Genomic DNA, 23,190 nt, shown 5'->3' on the forward strand with positions numbered 1-23,190 from the left:
CCAAATCTACCAAATAAAGGAAATGTAGCCTAATCTATGTGATTCACAGGTTTCTGATGAGGGGTAAGTGAGGCAACAGGTGTGGAAAAAGGTTAGTTTGTTTTTTTGTTAAAGAACATGATTTCATGATTTCTACTAAGGCATGGAAATATTTGAAAAATGCTTTAAAAATATGGCCTTATTGTTGCTTATAACAAAATTCCAATAGAATTTAACCCTCTTGGTGTCTTACAAATTTTATTGTGATAGAATTTCACCTTCACATATTTGTATTAGTGAAAGTAATCCTAATATTAAGACTATTTTAAAATTTTTATTCCTAATATTTTTAGTAAAACATAAAAATATGTTCAGTAAAAGAGTAAAACTGAAAATAACTAAGAAAATACTTAACACTGAAAAATACTAAGTTAAAAAATAGCTAAGTTTAAATGTACTTTATGGACTAAAGATGACATTTTCCTGTACAAAGTCTCAGCTATGTATGTGTATGTCTGTCTCTTTGGATATCTTCGGCTCAGTAAACATTTATTGAATACTTTTCAGTTTAGGCACTATGAAAGTAATACTATATATAGTGATAGCTAACATTTAGTGAATCTTACTATGTAACAGTGCTTCAAACTTTACATATGTTATTTCATTTAATATTCACAATTAACCTATATGGTAGGTACTATCATTACCGTATTTTATGTAGATGAGTAATTTCCTAGAAGTAATAAGAAATCCTCAGTTTGCCAATCGCATTATAGATGATTAAGACAGAGTCCCTGTTCTCAAGAAGCTCCCAATTAAATAGTAGATTAACACAAATATTTAAAAAATCGATCTCATGAGACAAAAAATAGTTCACGATGTTATAAAGATATAAACAAGGCCCTAAGGGATTGGGAAGTATTGTCATTCTAGCCAGAAAAATGAGAAGGAAGTAGCTTTTGAACTGGTTTTTAAAAAGTTGTAAAATGACCAGAAATCTTAGATACAGAATTCTGCAGATTGGATTGCTTTTCAGATGATGATAAAAATGCTTATGTGCCTGTCATACCTTACTTAGAATAATGCCAAAGTATCAGAACTCCTGGGCATTATTTTTCCTTTTGCCTGTCCTTTGCTGAATTATGTGGAAGAGAGCATTAAACCGTCTGCTCAGTTTATCCTTTAGGAGAATGTGACTAAAAAATCGACCTGATAGCACTTACATTGCATTTCTCAAGGGACACCAGAACAAATCTGATAGAGGATACTTAGGTACAAGTATTTTCTCAGCTGTAAAAGTATGAAAATGATAGTGCTTTAGTTAAATAAACCTTGCATTTTGTATTCATTAACAGTCATTGAATAGGCAAAACTGAAAACCAGTGTTTACATTCACAGTAATTGCAATTTTTGTGATAGGTTTCTTATATATAGGAATTCAACATGTAATTTTATAACATTAACAATCATTTTTGAAAAACAGTAAATTAATGCAGCTATGCTTTTGAAGAATATCAGCAAAAGCAGTCAAGTTAATACAGAATTGCTTCTTAGGAAATTTTTTAAATTGAGGAAATGACAGGATTGGCATTATTATTATTACTCAGACCTTTGTTGTAAACCATGGCAAGGATGTAAACAATGAATGTTACTCTGAAAGATTTGTGTGCTTTCTAAATTAAGCACACAAGAAAGTATTATACTATATCAGGAGATGCATTTTCTGCTAGCATAATTTATAATATGACAGTTAAATAATTAATCAAATGGTTGGATACAGAGGGATTTTTCTCAAAAAGAGAGAAAAGGATAAATTACCCCATGCCAATTGAACAATATTCCAAACACAAAAAATAAAGTCAGGGGGAGACATAAAGATCTTTAATTTTGTAGTTTGTATAGACTGCCATCCATTATATGAGTAATAAATGTTATGTCCATATTCATGACATTTAAAAAAATCTGACACTACTTCAAGCTACTTTTTCTGAATATTATTAATGTTAATATGTAATTATTGAACTAATTAATGTATATATGGACAAGTCACTGTTCCCTAGTCTGTTGTGGATATGTAATTTAAATGTTTCTCATTTGATTAAATGAAATCTCTTTTTTGAAAATTTTGCTTAGCCTGAAAAGAAATATATATTAGTGATAAGTAGCAATTTTGGTTTCTGTATTCTATTGTTGGTGCAGATATCTTGTTTGGCATTAATTTTATATAAAAATGTATATTTGATGGCATATTTAGTTTAACAAAAGACTGATACATGTTTTACTATAACAACTGTTAGCATGCCCTTCACTACTTATTTATACATATTCCTCTCTATTCTAGTAGTGGAATTATCTATGTAATTGAGTAAAAACAGGAGTGGCCACAGATGCATAAGAAAACTCTTCAGCAAATTATTGAATTTGCCAAACCTCTTCTTAAAGACCATTTTTGCAGTTCTGTCCCATTGAAATGAATTGCCTGGGTCTTTAGAGTATGCTGAGAAGATTAAAGTAAAAGAGAGGAAAAAGAATCATTTGGAGAAGGTTTGAATGAAGTCTTTGCATTCTGGCTAAAAAATAGTCTGAACTCTCTATCTAGCCCCTAAATATAAACAGAGGAGGGAAAGAAATGGTTCCATAGCTGTATGTTGATGGAATGAATTGCTTGTTTTCAAGGGCAAACTAGCATTTTAAAGCTATTGCTTTTTTAGTAAAATATAGTATGTTGTTATCCAGTTTTATGTTTAATCAGTTTAGTTTAATAAAATGCTATTTTGTATCAGGGACCGCAGATAAGAAATACTTACAGAAAAAGACTGTTCGATCTGTGGATTTTTAAAAAGATTGTGTTTTCTCCTGTCCTTCCTCTTTATGTTTATGTTAGTGACTACCAGAAATAAGGAAAAGGTAAAAGCTCAGACTTTTTTCCCCTTGCTTGACATTTTACAATCTCTTTCGTCGTTGGAATGTGAGACAACACATTTTTGCAATCCACCAGTTTCCCAGTTCAAAAAAGAGATTTGGACACATTTTTTCCTAGCAGTACTCCATGGAAGAATTTACTTTCCTTCAGTGGCCGTTACATAAAACAGTAAGAATGATGCAGTCAGCTCTCTCCTAAATTAACGAAATGAGATATAAATAGTAGATCATTTAAAACAGTATAGTCAGAAAGTCATTTTTCCTTCATTTTGAATAGTTTTATGCCATGCTGGGGTAACTTAACACCAGGGTACAGAAATGATATGTAGAGGCCAGACAGAGTCCACGATGCGGATAAGACATACCTCAAGAAATAGAAAGCTTTTGTGTTTTTGTTGCATGATGGTGAACAGCTGTAATCATCAGCTAGCTTGCCCTTTTTGGCAGCTGGCTGTTTTTAGCATTTAAAAAAATTGCATGCTATTTGCCTCTGGTGCCTGGCGTTCTTCAATTAAAATTTTAAATGTATTCTTATCATCCCCTAACACAAGGCTCAGTTATGCAGTCCCCAATCTAGCCTGAGACACCTGTTCTTGAATCCTCTTTTTTTTTTTTTAATTCAGAAAAGTTCAGTGTGAAATAAATCTCTGTGCTGTGTCATGATAGAATAAAGAAACCATACATTATTATAATGGAACCAGATCAAGCTACTTAGATGGGCTTAAGTGAATGGTTGAGGCCTGTTAATGGATATGAGATATGATTACACCAAAGCCATTTCAGTAAAGGATTAATGTTGTTAATTTTAAGAGTTGTTTTGTTTTTGTTTTGTTAACAACAGTCTGGAGACAATAAATAGGGAAAGGGGCTTGATTATATATCGCTTTGATTTCTTGTAAGCCTTAAAATTCCATTAATTAGGAAAGAGTAAGAAACTATATGTATGGACAAATTTTATGTAGCTGTTTGCCATAAAAGAAAGAGGACTTTGGAAGCACTGAATTTCCATTTATCTCAAATTATAGTCTTCAGATCAATATTGACCAGAAAATTCCTACATTTGTGAACTTGAAAACATCTACACTGAAGTAGAAATTAAATACATTCAGTAGAACAAGTTTCTTCCCAGGGCAGAGGTTTCAGTTAAACCATGACTCATACTTTATTGAATTTAAGCTGTTCCTCCATATAGCCTTACAGTTGGACTGAGAAAGCCTTTGATTTAATAGAATGCTCTCTTTGTATTTCTAATTTGTGATAAATTTAGCCTTTGTTAGTTGGTTAGAGGTTTCATTGAAATCATTCCAGGACTGCCTCCCTCTTCAATCAAAGAAAACACCTTATCTTTTCCTATAATTAATCATTTTTAGCACTTTCTTTGATATCCTTTTTTTTATTATTTTTAAAGAGCTTTCCTCATTTTGTCTCCCCAGAAAACAACTCTAAGGGGAGATAGCATGATTTTTAATTAATACATGAAAAGAAAAAGAAGGATTAGAGATTATGTTAACTGGACAACAGTGTCAGAGATCAGAATTTTTTGGATTTAATTTCATCTGGATCAGATTGTTGTTCTGTTTTAATGGCGAATTTATTCATTCCATTTGGCGTATTTTAAAATAAATTTTTAAAATATAAAGCAATGAACACCCATTGTTGAAAAACCCAGAAGGTATAGAAAATGTAACAAAGAAAATAAAAATACATAAATTATGTATGTATATTCTTTTAGTCTTTTTTGAATGCATGTTTTTTTTAAATTAATAGACTTTGTTTCTTATAGCAATTACATGTTTACAGAAAAATTTGTTAGAAAGTACAAAGTTCCTATATACTCCCTCCTTTTTTTTTTTCTTATTCCTTCTGTCCCCCTCCATGGCCCTGTTTCCCTATTGTTAACATTTACCTTGGTGTAGTCCACTTAATACAGTCAATGAACCAGTATTGATACATTATTTTTGAAGTTCACAGTTTAGTGTTCAGTCTTTGTGTTGTATAGTTCTATGGGTTTTGCCAAATGCATAATGTTATGTATCCACCATTACATAATCACACACAGTACTTTCACTGGCCTAAAAAACTCCTGTGCTCCACCAATTCACCCCCATTCCCTTCCTCCAACCTCTGGCAAGTATGATTTTTTTCTGTCTCTGTAATTTCACCTTCTCTAGATTATCATATAATATAGTTGGAATCATACATTAGGAAGTCTTTTCTGACTGACTGCTTTTTTAAAAAGTTTCTGTGTATCTTTTTGTAGCTTGACAGCTCATTTCTTTCTGAACAATATGGAATTGTATGGATGCACTACAGTTTTTGTATTCACCTATTGAGGGACATCTTGGTTGCTTCCAATTTGGGGCATCCAATTAATGAATAAAGCTGGTATAAACACTCGTGTAGGTTTTTGTGTGGGCATAAGTTTTCAAATTATTTGGGTAAATACTTAAGAGAGTGCTTGCTTCGGGGCGCCTGGGTGGCTCAGTTGGTTAAGCGACTGCCTTCGGCTCAGGTCATGATCCTGGAGTCCCGGGATCGAGTCCCGCATCGGGCTCCCTGCTCGGCAGGGAGTCTGCTTCTCCCTCTGACCCTCCCCCCTCTCATGTGCTCTTTCTCATTCTCTCTCTCTCAAATAAATAAATAAAATCTTTAAAAATAAAAAAATAAAAAAAAAAAGAGAGTGCTTGCTTCGTCATATGGTCAGACTATGTTTAGCTTTATAAGAAACTGCAAAAACTATCTTCCAAATGGCTGTCTTAGTCTGCTTGAGCTGCTGTAACAAAATACCACAGACTGGGTGGCTTAAACAACAGACATTATTTTTCATAGTTCTAGAGGCTGGGAAATCCAAATTCAGAGTGCCAGAAAATTGGTTCTTGCTGAGAGCCCTCTTCCTGGCTTGCAGGGAGCTACCTTCTTGCTGTATTCTCACATGATAAGAGTGAAGAAACTCTGGTGACTCTTCCTCTTTTTATACGGGCATTAATCCCATCTTGGGGGCCCCACCCTCATGGCCTCATCTAAGCCTAAGTACCTCCCAAAGGCCCCTACCTCCTAATACCATCACATTGGGGGTTAAGACTTCAACACATGAATTTGGGGAGGACACAAACATCCGGTCTTTAACAGTAGCTATAGCAATTTTGCATTCTCACCAGCAGTGAATGAAAGTTTTTGTTGCTCCACATCCTCTCCTGCATTTGGTGTTGTCACTGTTAGATTTTAGCCATCCTAATAGGCATGTAGTGGTATCCTGTTTTAATTTACAATTGCTAATGATCTATAATGTTGCGCATCATTTCATGTGCTTATTCTCCATCTGTAAGTCTTCTTTGGTGAGATGTCTGTTCACATCTTTTGCCCATTTTTTGATAGAGTTGTTTGTCTTCTTGTTGAGTTTTAGGAGCTCTTTGTATATTTTGGATTAAGTCTGTTAATAGATATTTTCTCCCTTCTGTGGCTTTTCATTTAATTCTTTTAACAATGTCTTTCACAGAGCAGAATTTTTCCGTTTTAATGAAGTACAACTTTTCAATTTTTCTTTTATGGATTGTGCTTTTGGTGCTGTATGTAAAAACTAAGTGCCAACCCAAGGCCACCTATATTTTCTCCTGTATTTATTTTCTAAAATAGTTTTGAGTTTTACATTTAGGTCTGTGGTCCATGTTGAGACAATTTTTGTGGAAGATATAAGGTCAGTGTCTAGATTCTTTTTTCTTTTATTTTTCTCTCTCTTTTCTCTCTTCTCTCTCTTTTGCATGTGGACATGCAGTTGTTCTAGCACCATTTGTTAAAAGATGCTTCTTCTTTCTCTATTGGATTGACTTTGCTTCTTTGTCAAAGATCAGTTGACTATATTTGTGTGTGTTTATTTCTGGACTTTCTGTCCTGTTCCATTGATCTATTTGTCTATTCTTTCACCAATATCACAGTCTTGATTACTGTTGCTTTTCAGTAAGTCTAGAAGTCAGGTAGTTTCAGTCCTCTGAATGTGTCCTTTTTCTTCAATATGGTAATGGCTATTAGTCTTTTACCTCTCCATATAAACTTTAGAATCATTTTGTTGATATTCATGAAGTTATTTGCTGGGATTTTCATTGAGATTGTATTGAATCTATAGATCAAGTTGTGAAAAATTGACATCTTAACAATGTTGGGTCTTCCTGTCTATGAATTTGAACTCTCTCTCCATTTATTTACATCTTCTTTGATTTATTCAGAGTTTTACAGGTTTTTATACATATTATCATATAGATATCTCATACATATTTTGATTTAAATGTCTTTCTCACTCTTTCTTTTTTGGTTCTAATATAAGTGATTGTATGTTTTTAATTTTTTTTTCAAATTTAAATCTGTATGTTTTTAATTTTAAATTCCAATTGCTCATTGGTGGTATATAGGAAAGTCATTGACTTTTATATATTAGCCTTGTTTCCTGCAACTTCGATGTAATTACTTATTAGCGCCATCAGTTCTTATGTCAATTCCGTGGGATTTTCTACACAGATGATCGTGTCATCTGGGAACAAAGATAATGATAGTTTTATGTCTTTTTTTCCAATCTGTATACCTTTTATTTCCTTTTCTTGTCTTAATGAATTAGCCAGGACTTCCAGTACAATGTTGCATGGAAGTGGTGAGAGGGGACATCCTTGCCTTGTTCCTAATCTTAGGGAAAAGATACCAGGTTTCTTACAATTATATATGCCATTAGCTGTAGGGTTTTCTAGATGATCTTTATGAAATTGAGGAAATTCACCCTCCTGAGAGTTTCTGTTATGAATGGATTTTGGATTTTGGATGTAAATTTTTCTGTATCTATTGATATTATAGGATTTTTCCTCTTTAGCCTGTTGATGTGAGGGATTACATTAATTGATTTTCAAATGTTGAACCAGCCTTGAATAACCTAGAATAGATCCTACCTGGTCATGGTATATAATTCTTTTTATACATTATTAGTTTTGATTTGCTAATGTTTTCTTGAGGGTTTTGCATTTATATTAATGAAAAATATTAGTCTGTTTCCTTTCTTGTAATGTCTTTGTATAGTTTTGGAATTAGTGTAATGGCCTCATAGAATAAGTTAGGAAGTGCTCCCTCTGCTTCTATTTTCTGGAACAGATCATAGAGAATTGATGTCATTTTCCCCTTAAGTATTTGGTAGAATTCATTAGTGAAACTATTTGGGTGTGGTGCTTTTTGTTTTGGAAAGTTATTAATTATTTATTCAGTTCCTTTGATTAATATAAACCTAACCAAATGATCTATTTCTCCTTGTGTGAGTTTTGGTAGATTGTGTTTCAAGGACTTAGTCCATTTCATCTAAGTTATCAAATTTGTGGGCATAGATTTGTCCATAATGTTCATTTATTCTTTCAATGTCCCTGGCATCAGCTGTGATGGTACCTCTTTCATTTCTGATACTAATAATTTGTGTCTTCTCTTTTCTTGGTTAGCCTGACTAGGGGCTTATCTATTTTATTAATCTTTTCAAAGAACCAACTTTTGGTTTTGTTGATTTTTCTCTATTTTTTCCTGCTTTCCATTTTATTGACCTTTTTCTGCTTATTTTGGATTTAATTTGCTCTTTTTTCCCCCCTATTTTCCTAAGTTAGAATATTGGTGTTATCTTTTTCTTTTTTCAATATGTGCATACAGTTCTATACTGTTCCTCTAACTACTACTCTTGCTGTATCCCACAAATGTTTTTTAAATTCTCATTTAATTCAAAAGTTTTTCAGTTTCTTAAGATTTCTTTAATTCTTGTGTTATTTTTAAGTGTGTTGTTTAATCTCCAAATATTTTGGGATTTTCTAGCTATTTTTGTGTTAATATTTTTTCATTTAATTCCTTTGTGGTCAAAGAGCGTACTTTGTATGATGTCTGTTCTTTTAAATTTGTTAAGGTATGTTTTTTGGACCAGAATATGGTTTATTTTGGTGAATATTCCCTGTGAGCTTGAGAATATACATTCTTCTGTTGTTGGATAAATATGCAAGACAAGTAATGTAAGCAAAGAGATGGAAACTCTAAGAAAGAATGAAAAGTAAATGTTAGAAATCAAAAACATTGTAACAGAAATGAAGAATGTCTTTGATGGGCTCATCAGTAGACTGGACATGACCAAGGAAAGAATCAGTGACTGTGACAATATGGCAATATAAACTGAAAAAACTGACTGGAAAGAGAAAAAGGAGTGAAAAGGATGAAACATAATATCCAAAAACTACAAGACAGTTACAAAAGGTGAATATACATATAATGGGAATACCAGAGGAAAAAGAGAGGAACAGAAGAAATATCTGAAGTAATAATGCCTGAGAATTTTCCAAAATTAATGACAGGCACCAAACCGTAGATATATAAAGTTCAGACAGCACCAAGCAGGATAAATACTTTTAAAAAATCTATATTTAGGAATATTATAATCAAACTGCAGAAAATCAAAGACAAAATCTTGAAAGAAGTCAGGTAGATGGGGGTGGGGATCTTACCACTAGAGGAAATAGGATAAGAATCACATCAACCTTCTCTTCGGAAGCCATGTAAGCAGGAAGAGGGTAGAGTGAAATACTTCAAAAGTTTTGAAAAAATACAGCCATCTACTTAGAATTCTGTATTCAGTAAAATTATCCTTCAAAAGTGAAGAAGAAATAGACTTTCTCAGACAAACAAAAATTGGGGGAATGTGTTGCCAGCTTCAGAGAGAATGAAAATGATATAGGTTAGAAACACTATATATGAGTCTTAGAAAAGGAATAAATAAAAGGAAAATAAAATCTTGTCTTTTTCTTATTCTTAATCTAACAGATAACAGTTTGTTCAAAGTAATAATAGCAACAAAATATTTGGTGATCATATCTTATGGATAAGTGAAATAAATGACAACAGTGCTATAAGGGATGGGAGGGAGGACTTGGGATTATTCTTTTATAAGGTGCTTGCAGTTCCCATGAAGTGATATAGTGTTACTTGAAAGTAGACTTGTATTATTTGTAAATGTGTATTACAAACTCTCAGGCAACCACTTAAAAAAAAAGTTGTAATTTCTATGCTAAGACAGAAGAGAAAATGGGATATACAGTGATAATTAAAACCAGAGAAGGCAGAAGAATAGAGGAAGATAAAGAATGAACAAGGCCAACGAATAGAAAACAGTGACAAATATGGTTTACTTTCATCCAACTATATCAATACTCACTTTACATGTAAGTGGTCTAAAATATACTAATTAGTAGACAGGGACTGTTAGAGTGGATGAAAAAAAGCAAGACAACTCCATGGTATTTACAAGAAACCCACTTTAAATATGAAAACACAGGTAGATTAAAAGTAAAGGGATGAGAAAAATACATCATGCTAACACTAATCAAAAGAGAGCTGGAGTAGCTCTATGAATTTCAGACAAAGCAGATTTCAGAGCAAGGAAAATTATTAGCAATAAAGAGAGGCATTATATTATGATAGGTCAATTTGCCAAGAAGCCGTAACTATCCTTAATATGCATGAACCTAACAACAGAGCATAAAAATACATGAGGTAAAAACTAATAGAATTACAAGGATAAGTATAGAGAGTATAGTTGGAGACTTCAACACTATCAGAAAGTGACAGAACCAGCAGTCAGAAAATCAGTAAAGATATAGTTGAACAGGACAATATCATCAATCAACTGTATCTAAGTGACATGCATAATGTTTATAAGCATTATGTACAGTACCCAACACATGGTCTCAGTAAATGTTAGTATTATTACAAGACAAAGACTCTAGCTTATCTGAGGGTGAAAGACTAAGTTGTTAAATTCTATAGACTGAGGCTGATGTCTACAAGATGGGCCCTGAGCAAGAGTGGAATCAGGTGGCAAAAAGGAGGGTGTTGCTGACCCAAACAGACCCTCCTGTGGCCACAAAGACATGGTATGAATTGCAAGTTTCCCACCTCCTGACATACAGTTGTACTTCCTGCTTTTATTCTTGGCAAATTCCCTTGTATTCTTTTGGTAATTTCCTTTTTATTTGAGCTAATTTGACTAGGTTTCTATTCTTTGCAACCAGTGATCCTTGGCTAAAACAGTTCTCAATAAGTATTTTTTGGTTGCTTGATATTGGTGAGAGGAAATAGTCATGTACAAGATTTGTTCTAACAAAACAACTATGATGTACTAGCTTCAGAACTCCAATATCCTTTATATTGTGAATTTTATATTCTACTCTAACCAAGCAAGCCATCATCAGGCAGAAGTAATATTCTATTCTTCCTCTTATCCTTTTCTGTTTTTATGGTATATCTACCTCTTATCTCCATACTGCAAGGAAAAGAAATAATGGTTTCGTGGTACACAAAGAAAAAGCATCCTTCAGAGCCAAAATGTAACATAGTCTTATTATCTGATATATGTAATTTCCTGTGCATTGAAGCCTAAGAAGGGCATTTGGGGGTCATAACACTGATTAATCCAGTTAAGTACTCTGATTTACAGTAGTTCTCAATGACATTTTATAGGAAATATAGTTGTCATCCATGGTGTCATGGTATGAACATTCATATTTTACCTCAAAAATCATTTCTGGCTTAAGTTATCTTCTCTTGAGATAGTGAGTTCTGTAAGAATTCTACCTTTTGTGTAAAATTAGACTTTATTTTATTTATTCTTAAACTGCTTCTTTCAAACACCAATGAAAGATCCCTAATTCTAAGATTTGGTGAACACATTCTTGAACACCTTGTTTAAATCTTCTATAATTTTATATGCTTGGAACATATAACTCTCAGTTCTCCTCTTTTAGGATAGACAAGAATCATCCTGTTGTCATTTGGAAGATCTCCATCCCTCTGAATATTATTTCTCTTTGTTCTTGAGATGTAGTAGTTTAACTGAATGAATTTATTAGTGTATAAACACAGTTATGATTGTCCCCTTTCATTTATGTTCAACTAAATGATCTATTGAATTGACTTAAAAATTACTTTGTATCACCTCTTAAAGTCCTTTCTCTGATCTTTTTTAATCTTTTAGAAATTCCACTGACATGAATAAAGTTCATTATTATAATAAGGCTGAAATTTGTTACTGAAAATATAAAATATTTGTATTTATTTTGTGATTCATTTTGGATAGCATCTGTTATTATATCCCGAATTTTGGATAATATCATCAGAAGTAGAAACTTCAATTTATAAGGTCTTCAGGAGCAAATTGAAATTTGTTCATTTTTACTTATCTATTAATATACCATTTAAGAAATTAAAGGTGGAAATATTTTTTAAAAACACATATTTTAGACTGCAAAATATTTTTGCTTTAATGTTTAATAGTTGAAAATAAGTATGTAGATGAGAGTGGTTTACATGTTTAATAAATCTCTTTATGATAACTTTGCTTTTTAGATTCTTTGTTCTGAAGTAGGCTGTTTCTCTTTCATGGAAGGGCTATTATATAATTATTAGGAAATAAGACTGTCATAGGTTGGCTAATTCATATTCTCTTTACAATCAAATTATGAAGGTATTATTAACTCTTAACCATGAGCTTTAAGTTGACTCAGAAGCACCCTAATTGTTTCATACAAATTATTTAAATTTGAGATAATCTGTCTTTAGCCATTATTTTTGTTTCTTCAGGGATCTCAGTATGAACCCAAAATGACAGTGAATTAAGTTGTTTTGTTTAGCCACAATCTAATTGCTTTGTATGTATATGTGATCAGTGTTTGAAGTTTATGTCCTTTACTTAATATTAAATTCCTTGATCTAGTGCCTGCTGTAGAGAGAGATGTGGACCTTACCCATTGGTGTTACCTTACTCGTACCTGGAGCCCCACCCCTCCCTCCTTTTTAAAAAATTCCATGTAGAGTCATTTTTTTTTTTATGTTATGTTAATCGCCATACATTTACATCATTAGTTTTTGATGTAGTGTTCCATGATTCATTGTTTGCGTATAACACCCACTGCTCCATGCAGTACGTGCCCTCTTTAATACTCATCACCAGGCTAACCCATCCCCCCACCCCTCTCCCCTCTGGAACCCTCAGTTTGTTTCTCAGAGTCCATAGTCTCTCATGGTTTGTTTCCCCCTCTGTTTTCCCCCCTTCATTCTCCCCTTCCTGCTATCTTCTTTTTTTTTTTTTTTTTTAACATATAATGTATTATTTGTTTCAGAGGTACAGGTCTGTGATTCAACAGTCTTTATAGAGTCATTCTGCTTTCTGTGAAACTTTAAGGTAATGGAGTAAGGTGGTATAAAACTTCAAATTCTGGAGTCAGAAGGATGTCTGGGTTCAACTCCTGTTTCTGACTCCTAGCTGGGTGACCTTGAACAAGTTACTTAAATTCATCTGTAAAATGGGGATAAGAGAGTACTCACCTCATAAAGACTTCGTGGATTAATTGGGATAATGTATGGAAAAGATTTAGTGTATTACCTGGCATGTAGTTGGTGCTCAATAAGTGTCAGCCTTTAATTAAAGTTGCTGACAGGGAGCTGAGGCAGGGAGGCGATGGATGCAGGGGCTATTTTAGAAATGGCTTATAGCATGCATGGGTCATTGAAGAGGAGTAAAGTATATGAAAAGAACAGACTCAGGACCCTCATCCCTGCCAAAATCTTTATGATTTGGAATAAAGATATGATTATGGTAAAATAGTAGCTTCTGATTTAGAGATTTTACAGGTAAGACTTTGGGGCCTATTGATAGATAACTCTCTGCAGGTTGAAAAATATGTTGCAGATGATGAGAAACCATAGCTAACTGTGGGAGGGGAGTGACAGAAGTATTCCTTGGCAAATTCTGGTCCAGGTTCTCAAGAGGGTTGTGGTGGTGCTGTCCCTGATTTAAGTATAAATGATTAATGTCATAGGAACCATAGTGTGAAGTATCAAATCTGTACAAAGTATAGTCTTTTGTAAGCAGTAACAAGCAAAAGACTACTTCTCTCCATCTCAGACATCTCCTTGCCCTATTTGTCTTTTATCTTCCTCCTTCCGCCCCTTTCCATGCTCTGTTAGTTAAGGTTTCATGCCTTTTGCCTCAGAGTTCTTTCTCTTCCTGTATGGATATCCCCTGCTCTTCCCCCAATTAAACCAAAAAGAGTAAAATATAGCCACTCCTTGAGTAATGTCTTTACAGTATTTACCTCAGCTATGCCACCAGAAACTATAGATTGTAAAGTGTTAGCTCTCTTCACTCTAGAGACGTAACACAACCCAGAAAAGGAGAGAAGGGGAGGGTCAGCTGACTTGGACCAGACTGGTGGCTGCAGTGACAACAGGAGCTGCGGCGTGACACACAGCGCTGTGCCCCGTCCCCCATCTCTTCTTCCGCATTGGAAGCTGAGGCAGCTGGGAGAGAAGACAGATTCTGTAGTCTGAGATGGCAGCACGCTAAAGGTGGAAATGGTGGCAGGGCAACTTTTGGAGCTGCTGGTACTTTATAGGTTGGGTTGGCATACACAACGAGGGAGAGAATCACAGACCTGTACCCCTGAAACAAAACAAAACAAAACAAAAAAAACCAAGGGAGATTTGCTACCCCAATCCTTAGTTTAGTAGGCAAGATGTTTGTTTGGTCAGCAATTTGTGGAGTGCTTTAGCATGGTGATACTGCACTCGATTTGGTTGTCTTCTCTCCTCATAGCTCACAAAAGTCTTAACTGTTAGGATTTTCTTCTTCCAACATGACTATATTTTCATTTTCTTCTCTCATGGGGTAGCCAGAATTTCGAGTTATAATTCTTATGTTTTTAGGGTATTGGGATTGACCTATACCCTATTATCAGGAAACTCAAATTAGGCCTTCCTGATTTAACATTTGAATGATAATTTAGCAGAAAAATCACAAGGAACTGTAAGTCCAACATGAAACTTTATATTCTTAACTCCAGCCAAGTGCTAATCACAAAGGCTGCTATAAAATTCCCCCAAAGCAAAAGGGAACACAGCATGCCAACTGACAGCTCTATCCTGTGAGATCTTGGTGGCCACCAATAGACTCAGTCATCTCTTTCAGGAATCCTCAGGCGATAAAAGGTCCTTCCTCCTTCCTATTTCTTTCAAGGAGAGTGACTTGTGGTGAAGGAGTAAGAGGAATACGAAAGTGGAATTGTGATTTTTTTTTTTTTTGTAATGAGAATGGGGGAAAGAGAGTTTGGGTTTGGCTCTTTAATAATTTGATATCAAGAAATTAAGCCTTATCTTTCTTTCTGCTGCTTTTCATTCCTCTATTTTCTTGTTTTTTCCCCATGAGAAAAGCTATTCTAAAATTCTTTGGGATCCCTTGGATTAGAAGGAGTTTCTAAGTTAGGGAAAAGTACTAAATTATTAAAAAAAAAAACCAAAAAACAAAAACCAGAACACTCTTCCAAATCTCTACATGGAGTTATAGGGCCTATGCAATGTGAGTCATCAGAGAAACTGTTGACACTGTCCCATTTATGAGCAAGCTGTCTATGGACTGTCTGGAATCTTGGCAAAGTAACATATATGTATATAAAAGTTAAATGACTAAATTTGTTTCAGAAACATGCAGAATGACTGCAGGGAGCCTTCTGTTCAGTGGCATGAAGCAAAAAATCTCTTCGGTCTTTTTTCTTTTGACACTGTCCTGCCTGCCTTACCCTGAACTATGTAACTCACTGAGATATTACATATTTTCCATTAGCCGTTCTTTTAGTCCCATATCCAGTCTGTCAGAATAACATTGAGGTCGGTGAACCATGAGTCTGGTTGCTTTTGCAAGGCATTTCTGTACTAGTAAAAGCAGAAAATACCTCATAAGAATGCTGCACAATCATTCCCATAGTGTGATATGCTAATTCTTAAGAATGTTGCTAACACTGCACTTTGTTTCATATGATTGAATTTAGAACTTTTACTCAATTGGTTGAAGGCTTCAAACTGGCAGTAATAACAGTCTTTTGAGTTGTTGCTTAAGTAGAGCAGTGATGGAATTCTTATGGCAGGCGACAGTTGCTCATTCAAGTTCAAGAAGAAATCTCTATCAGCCGCAGTGGTTGAAAAACAAAAGGAAAGTAGCCCAGCTGTTCACTTTTAATAGTGTATCTTTCCTCCATATTTTAAATGAGAACAGAGCTCAGTCATTAAATGAAGATATAAATATTAATGTCATCATTGTTAAAAATCCTGAAGAATAGACCTCACACATTTATGTGACCTTTTTTTTTATGTCCCATCTTACTGTGTCCAAGTAAAAATCAAGAAAGATCCCCCAGTGCCTCTAGAGGTCTCACCACGGCTAGTTGGCTTTCAGTCTTGATCTCCTTTTACTTGTACCTCCCATACCAAGTCTCAGAGAGTTTAGTAAGAATTTAAGCAGTCATATTTGGCCACACAGTGTTAAAGTATGTAAATCCCAGAAGTCCAGCAAGTCTTTGTAGATCTAATTTAAGCATACAAATTCTTTGCTGTAATACATATTACTAGTTTAGACAACTTACTGTCATTCTATGCTTTCAGTGTAGAACAGAATTTTGGTCAAGTCAATTTAGTGATGATAGGATAGCCAGAGTCACTACCCTTCAGTATGAACATTTGTTGATTATTTTGAAAAGATAAAAGCTGCCCATTATTCTATTGCCTATGGTAAACAGTATGAATAAGATTTACTTGGGGTGTGTATCTTCTGTACTCCTTTGGGAGTATATCTTTGGCTCACTGAAATTGGGAACTTTGATTATTTTTCAAAGAATATGATGTTTTGGCATATAATCTCTTCCTTGACCAAACTCTAGCTAGCTTCTTAAGAATTGTTCAGCAGAATTGATCCCAGGGTAAAGAACTAACATATTTTGAGAATTACTACGTGTCAGGCATTGTGCTTAGCTTTCTCCATGTAATATCTCATCCTTAAAATAACTCGATGAATAAGATACTATAATTAATCCCATTTTACAGATGAAAAAGGTGCTGTTATCAATGCCATTTTCCAGATGAAGAAACTGGGGTGAAATTAAATATAACTTACCCAAAGTCACGCAACTGTTACGTGATAGAGTATTTGAACATGAGTTTTTGTCATTCCAAAGCCCATACTTGTAATCACTATGCACTGTAGTCACGATGCTGTGTGAATAGGCATTTGCCTTACCATATTTGTTTGATGTCTCTCCCTTGGTCCAGCCTCATGTAGGGCCGTGAGTCTCAGCAGTGGGCACACTCTTTGGAAAGGCTCTTGGATATGATGGCATTTACCAGCTCTAACCATTCAAGGAAACCCTTAGGGAATTAAAATCTCGTTCTACACATCTGTACCTATTTGAGGGAAGTCGACATAATGTGGATATTGAAGGAAATCTCCTTAGGAATCTTGAGACCAGAAAGCAGATAGCTTTTTTGGTTCAGAATTACCAAAGTGTTGCTTATAATTCCCTCCTCCTCCCAAGTGAAATTTAAGTTGCAGATAGTGATGTTTTATTGGAGATTTTTCCCAACTGGCAACCCTATTCCAGACCTCTTTATTTTGACCATTCTGGCTATATGAATTCTGTCTTCAGGAGATTTTCTCCTCTTAAGTTCTGTTTCTCTCACAAGTCAGAGTGATACAGTCACTGAGTGGCAACTGAAGAAAGAAGATAGTAAATGCAGAAGAAATCTCATGGACTGGGACCCCACATCTTTTCCGCCCTTGAAACATTTTTCATCATAGCAGAACCTATTCATTCATGGTAGATGTTAAGACCTTTCTGTTGAATCTACTAATGATTAATAATTCTAATTGACTAATTCCTGGGCTAGTGTCTCCGTCTTATGGCACATGGAATGATAACAGAATAATGCTTTAAAAAATGGGGTTGCTATGAATTGAGCAGCAGGGAAAAGGGCTTCTCTAGAGATACTTGCCTGCAGCTGTGGAGATCCTCCCTGTCAAAGAGCTAACTATGCTACTGGCAGAGGGCTGTAAGTATACTAACAAGCCTATTGAGTCCTCCCTGCCTTTAGCAAAGAGAATGACCTTACAAAACAGAATTAGCAACAGGAAGAGGTAGTCTTGAAAATGAGTCTGAAATAATTAATAATGACCATATCAATATCAGTTCAAGTTGAAGTAGGCAGTCAATTGTGTAATACCTAGGCTAGTTTGCTCTGATTCTTTCCAAATGCATAGTGCTGACTTTTGTATGACTTATACATATAAAACATTCTCTTGCTGGAAGGTTGATGCAGTGGTACTTTTTTTTTTTTTTTCAACACTAAATAAAGTCTTAATAGAATGGCAGGGCACTCTTGATTGATCAAAAGGGGACATACTTAAATGCTTGAAATACATAGGTTCCAGAAAGCAGAATGTAATATAAGTAATGCAGTAAACACTAGATAGAGTCTAATCCTGGCCCTTTATTAGCCTTATTACCTTTGAAAAATTTACTTAACCTCTCTAGTTTATTTCCTCTGTAAAATGAGGGAGTTTAAGTAAATCTGTGTTTCCCAAACTCTGAACCTACCACAGATTACTAGAGATTAATTTAAGTGGCATATGAGACAATTTCAGACAATTTCCTGATAAAAGATTAAAATAAACATTGAATCGCATAGTTGAGAAAGTTACTTCTTTTTCAGTCTTTCTAATTATGTCAGGCAAATTCTCAATTTGATATCAAGATATCTTTAATAGTTCTTTAACACTGGATAATTGTTTGGGGGTAGAGATGGGTAGGAATAGGTACTGGGAATCCTCTATTCCTCAAGAGTTTTTTTTTTTTTTTAATTTTATTTTATTATGTTATGTTAGTCACCATACAGTACATCATTAGTTTTTGATGTAGTGTTCCATGATTCATTGCGTTTAACACCCAGTGCTCCATTCAATATGTGGTGGGGGGTGGGAGGGATGGGGTATCTGGGTGATGGACATTGGGGAGGGTATGTGCTAAGGTGAGCACTGTGAATTGTGTAACACTGTTGAATCACAGTCCTCAAGAGTTTCTATAGAAGAGAAATGAATTCCATTCCTTCAAGGGGAAAGTACTGAAGTGCTTTTTTGCTTCTTTCTGTCTACCATTTCCCTTCCACTTGGAAGGAAAGTAGTATACAACTGGTGAGTTTAGGAGGAGGAACCAAACGTGTGAGGCACAGCCCTTTCTGGCTTCTCTCATGGTACAGCCCCCTCTCAGAAGGCATGCTCCTCCTCCTCCCCTGTGTAGTAGGCCATGGTTGACAAACTCTGCCTAGGGCTGGGTGGGAACTATTAGGAAACCCATAAGGCCAAAAATCCAAAATAAAGAACCACATTCTGTAGTTTATCCTTATAGTAATCAAGCTGATACTTTGATTGCCATTTTATTCTTCTCTGTTTCTCATTTGGTTTTAAACTCCTAGGAGATGTAAGGGAAAAAGCAGTTATACCCCTTTAACGTCGCTGATAATCTTTTTAAATAGAAATCTGGCTTGGGCTCAGAACCCTTCACAGGGAATAGTATCTATATAGAATTTAATAATATGGTTTTGTTTTCAGTGAAGTTACTTAGTTGCCATCTTTAAAATAAATTCATGCAAGTTTTAAAATGAATTTTTAAAACATTAAACAGTACAGATAGTGCATAGATATGGTAAAAATTATAAAGTTCGTACATAAATGACTAAAGTTTAGAAAACACTGAACAAAATTATCTCTAGGATCTGTTCCAGATTCAAATTCTTTTGAATATGTAGACCAGTGGAATAAAAAATGTTAGGTGGTAAACCAAGTTAAAAAAGGAACCTTCTTACATAACATATGTACTATGTTATTTTCATTTATTTTGAAATATATTATTATTGAGGAAGCTAAACTTTTATTTTTTATATAAATGAAAATGATAAATTTGTAATATTTTACTAGGCAGTTGAGTATTGATATCTTTTTGATAGCATGTTTTTTGGTGATGATATTTTGTTTTATTTTGTTTATTTTTCTTTCACTGAAAGCAGTTCTGGGAGAGGTTTTTGAACTAGAAATCTTGGAATGCAAGAACCATGTTATCATTGTATACTCTGCCTCATACAGTGTTTGGAATATAGCAGCGTTCAATAAATATTTGAACTGAATGAATGAATGAACAAAGAATCAACAAAAATAAACCGAATTCTCTGTCTTGAAGGTATAGGCATAGTTTTCATTTATATCTGAAAGCTGTCAATAGGACTAGCTGTAAGAAAGCTGAGGCCTTGGAGCAATCAGAAAGGGTAATACTTCTATATAAGTGAAAGAGGGAGCTAGTTACACAGAGCATTTAGAATAACCTTGTTAGGAAGAAATCACAAAAGGAAGGTAGCCCTATTAATTTTGCTTTTGTTTATGGTCATATAGGAGAGGCTAGATTTTTTCCTTTCTTTCTCTCTTTTTTATAAAAAAACTGTTTTCCCTTCCTTTTTTTCTCTCTCATTCATGTACTACATCTCTTATCATGTCCATATCAGAGAAAGCACCCCAGTTTCCTTTGCCTTAGGGAGATTATTAGAGCTTAATTTAAAATGTAGCTCACTCTTTCCCCATACACTCTTAATTAGTTTCTCATCTGATAGAGGTGCCCGCCCCTTTCTTTCTTTCTTTCTTCCTTTTTTTTTTTTTTTTTTTGGTGCCCACCTCTTAACTGGCACCCTAGATGAACTGCAATCTGGTAAATTTTTTTATTGCCATTTATTCGTGCAACAAATGTCATGTTTCAAGGGCTTTGTTCTAAGAATACTGAAATGAATCTTACATATCAGAGAGAATATTAACCAGACATTTTTAATTTTTAGTTAGGCCAACTGACTTTCTTTTTTTTTTTTTTTTTTTTTTAAGATTTTATTTATTCATTTATTTGAGAGAGAGAGAGAAAGAGAGCACATGAGAGGGTGGAGGGTCAGAGGGAGAAGCAGACTCCCTGCCGAGCAGGGAGCCCGATGCGGGACTCGATCCAGGGACTCCAGGATCATGACCTGAGCCGAAGGCAGTCGCCCAACCAACTGAGCCACCCAGGCGCCCTAGGCCAACTGACTTTCTAATAATCATGCAGTTGGTTTGAGTGATTACTTTCCCAGGTCATGTAATTTACCTTAAAACATTTTGCATATATGCAAAAAAAAAAAAAACAAAAACAACAATTTGAGGACTGTGTTCCATTCTGGTAAATACATTTTAAATGTATTCTAGGTTTATTCTCTACAAATGCATCCTTTTTTTAATGGTCCAGTGATAAACTGTGATTCTAATTCATTATGCACAATGACAACATCTTAAGTGGAGTCATTTTGTATGTTCGGGTTCATATTTTCTGTTATTGAAATTTAAATCAGTACATTTTATATTTGTGAAATTTCTGTGCCTGATGTCTTTGTGTCTTCTAGTTATTACTATGTGGTCTTCAATACATAAACTCTAAAGTCACTGGCTTATCCCATTTTGGGATGTTCATCTCATTGCCTTATAAAATTGATAGAACAGCAATAACATTAATGATATAGAAGTTGGTTCTGAAACTAATCATCATCTACAAAAATTAGTATCTAATCTCTGTTCTAACCTTAAATTAATATCCAGGTAAACAGTCAACATAGATTATATTATTATCATAATTGAAAATATAATAGATAATTTGGCCAAGAAAAAAGAAGACTTTAGAATTATCTGTGTTTTTTTTTCTTTAAAAGATATAACTGCTTGGTTTATAATTATAATCTTTAGGTATCTCTAGTATCATTCTGCTCTGTCATGAAAGTAATGCAAAAGCCATTGGCTATAATGACAATCTGGAAGTTTTGAGAACGCTTTATTGTCTAGTTCACAAACAATTAAAAAAACAGAACTTTGCCTCGCTGGCTGTGTTCACTAGCAATACGGTTATTCTCTGATTAGATACTTTGAGTGCTGGATACATCCTTATCTGGGGTATGAGGTGTTGATATGGCAGCTATGTTATGACAGGAAAAAAAGAAAAAACGCCATGGGCTTGAGAGGCAGACCAACCTAAATGTGAAATTTAGCTCTGTCACTTCTGTGCTAGTACCTTAGGCAAGTGACTTAACTGCCTCTGTAAAGTGAGAGTTATAATACTGCTTTAGAGTTGCTCTGAGGATGAAAGCATCCAGAGTAGTTCTTCTTAAATGGTAACTGTATGAGGAAAGCAGTATGGTGATGATACGTTTTGATATTCTCGCAGGTGAAGTAAAGGACAAAAATGTTCAGGTGGTTGAGCTCCCCATTGTAGACAGTCTTCATCCTCGTCCACCATATTTACCCCTGGCGGTACCAGAAGACCTTGCAGATCGGCTCGTACGAGTCCACGGTGATCCTGCAGTGTGGTGGGTGTCCCAGTTTGTCAAATACTTGATCCGCCCACAACCTTGGCTGGAAAAGGAAATAGAAGAGGCTACCAAGAAGCTTGGCTTCAAACATCCAGTTATTGGGTAAGAATCTGATATATTCCTCATAAAGTGATATGTAGTAGCAGAGATATGTATAGTTTACAATATACTGTAAACTTTATGATACATAGTTTAATTTGCAGAGCCCCACCCAAAAACAGATGTTCCAGTTTACCTTAGGTCACAGGGAGATCATTTTTCCTTTGTTCACTTAGAACAGCTGAGTCATATACTTTGTTACCTTCATTCACTTATTTATTCATTCAACAAATATATTAAACCCATATTTCTGAATTAAACCCTGTCTCCTGGGGAAGCTAGCAAAATTTTATTTTATTGAGAGTATTTTGGATGTTATACATGACTCCTGTCTTATCCTAACAAGGCCATGAGATGAAGCTGTCGCATTTATAGCTTTTCTATTGTACTTTTTTTAGGCGTCATTAATTACCACTGGTGATTATTTTGCATTTTTTGATGTTCTGTTTTCTTTTCTGTCCTGGAAGCTATTTTTGAGAATAAGAGGACTATTTATAGTGTAAGATAATGTTAAAATTATTATTTAAAATTATCTCTTGGCCCACTTGGGAATTATCATGTACATATGCAATGAGTCTCATGCTTATGTTCAGGGAGATGTATCAGGAAATCCTATGACCAAGAAGAATCCAAAGAAGCATCTTTGCTCCTAAGTATGTGCTCCTGTACACATACATAAAAAAGTTATGGGAAGAGGAATTTTCCTGAGTCCCAGTGCCAGATTTCATACCTTGGGAAAATTTTCTTTGCCTAATGGAAAGAATACTGGACTGAGACTTAAGTGACCTGGCCAGTATCCCTGGCTTTTTCCTAATTCTGGACCAAGTAACTTATTAATGGTATTGGGCTTTGATTTTTCCATTTGTAAAATAGGGAAGGTAATACCTGCCCTAAAAGTGA

The 23,190-nt window shown here is 34.6% G+C and overlaps 1 protein-coding gene across 8 annotated transcripts in view; it reads left to right on the forward strand.

Annotated features, from left to right (window-relative positions):
• The window catches only part of FUT8 (fucosyltransferase 8), a 324,832-nt gene that overhangs the window by 266,699 nt on the left and 34,943 nt on the right, over positions 1 to 23,190 (forward strand). For all 8 annotated transcript variants that reach the window (XM_036120194.2, XM_036120190.2, XM_036120191.2 and 5 more), the window contains one exon: positions 22,047 to 22,293. In XM_036120194.2, the coding sequence (XP_035976087.1) occupies positions 22,047 to 22,293 (247 nt within the window). The remainder of the gene's footprint in view (positions 1 to 22,046; positions 22,294 to 23,190) is intronic.

Source organism: Halichoerus grypus, chromosome 8 (genome assembly GCF_964656455.1).
Source record: "Halichoerus grypus chromosome 8, mHalGry1.hap1.1, whole genome shotgun sequence".
Classification (NCBI taxonomy): domain Eukaryota; kingdom Metazoa; phylum Chordata; class Mammalia; order Carnivora; family Phocidae; genus Halichoerus; species Halichoerus grypus.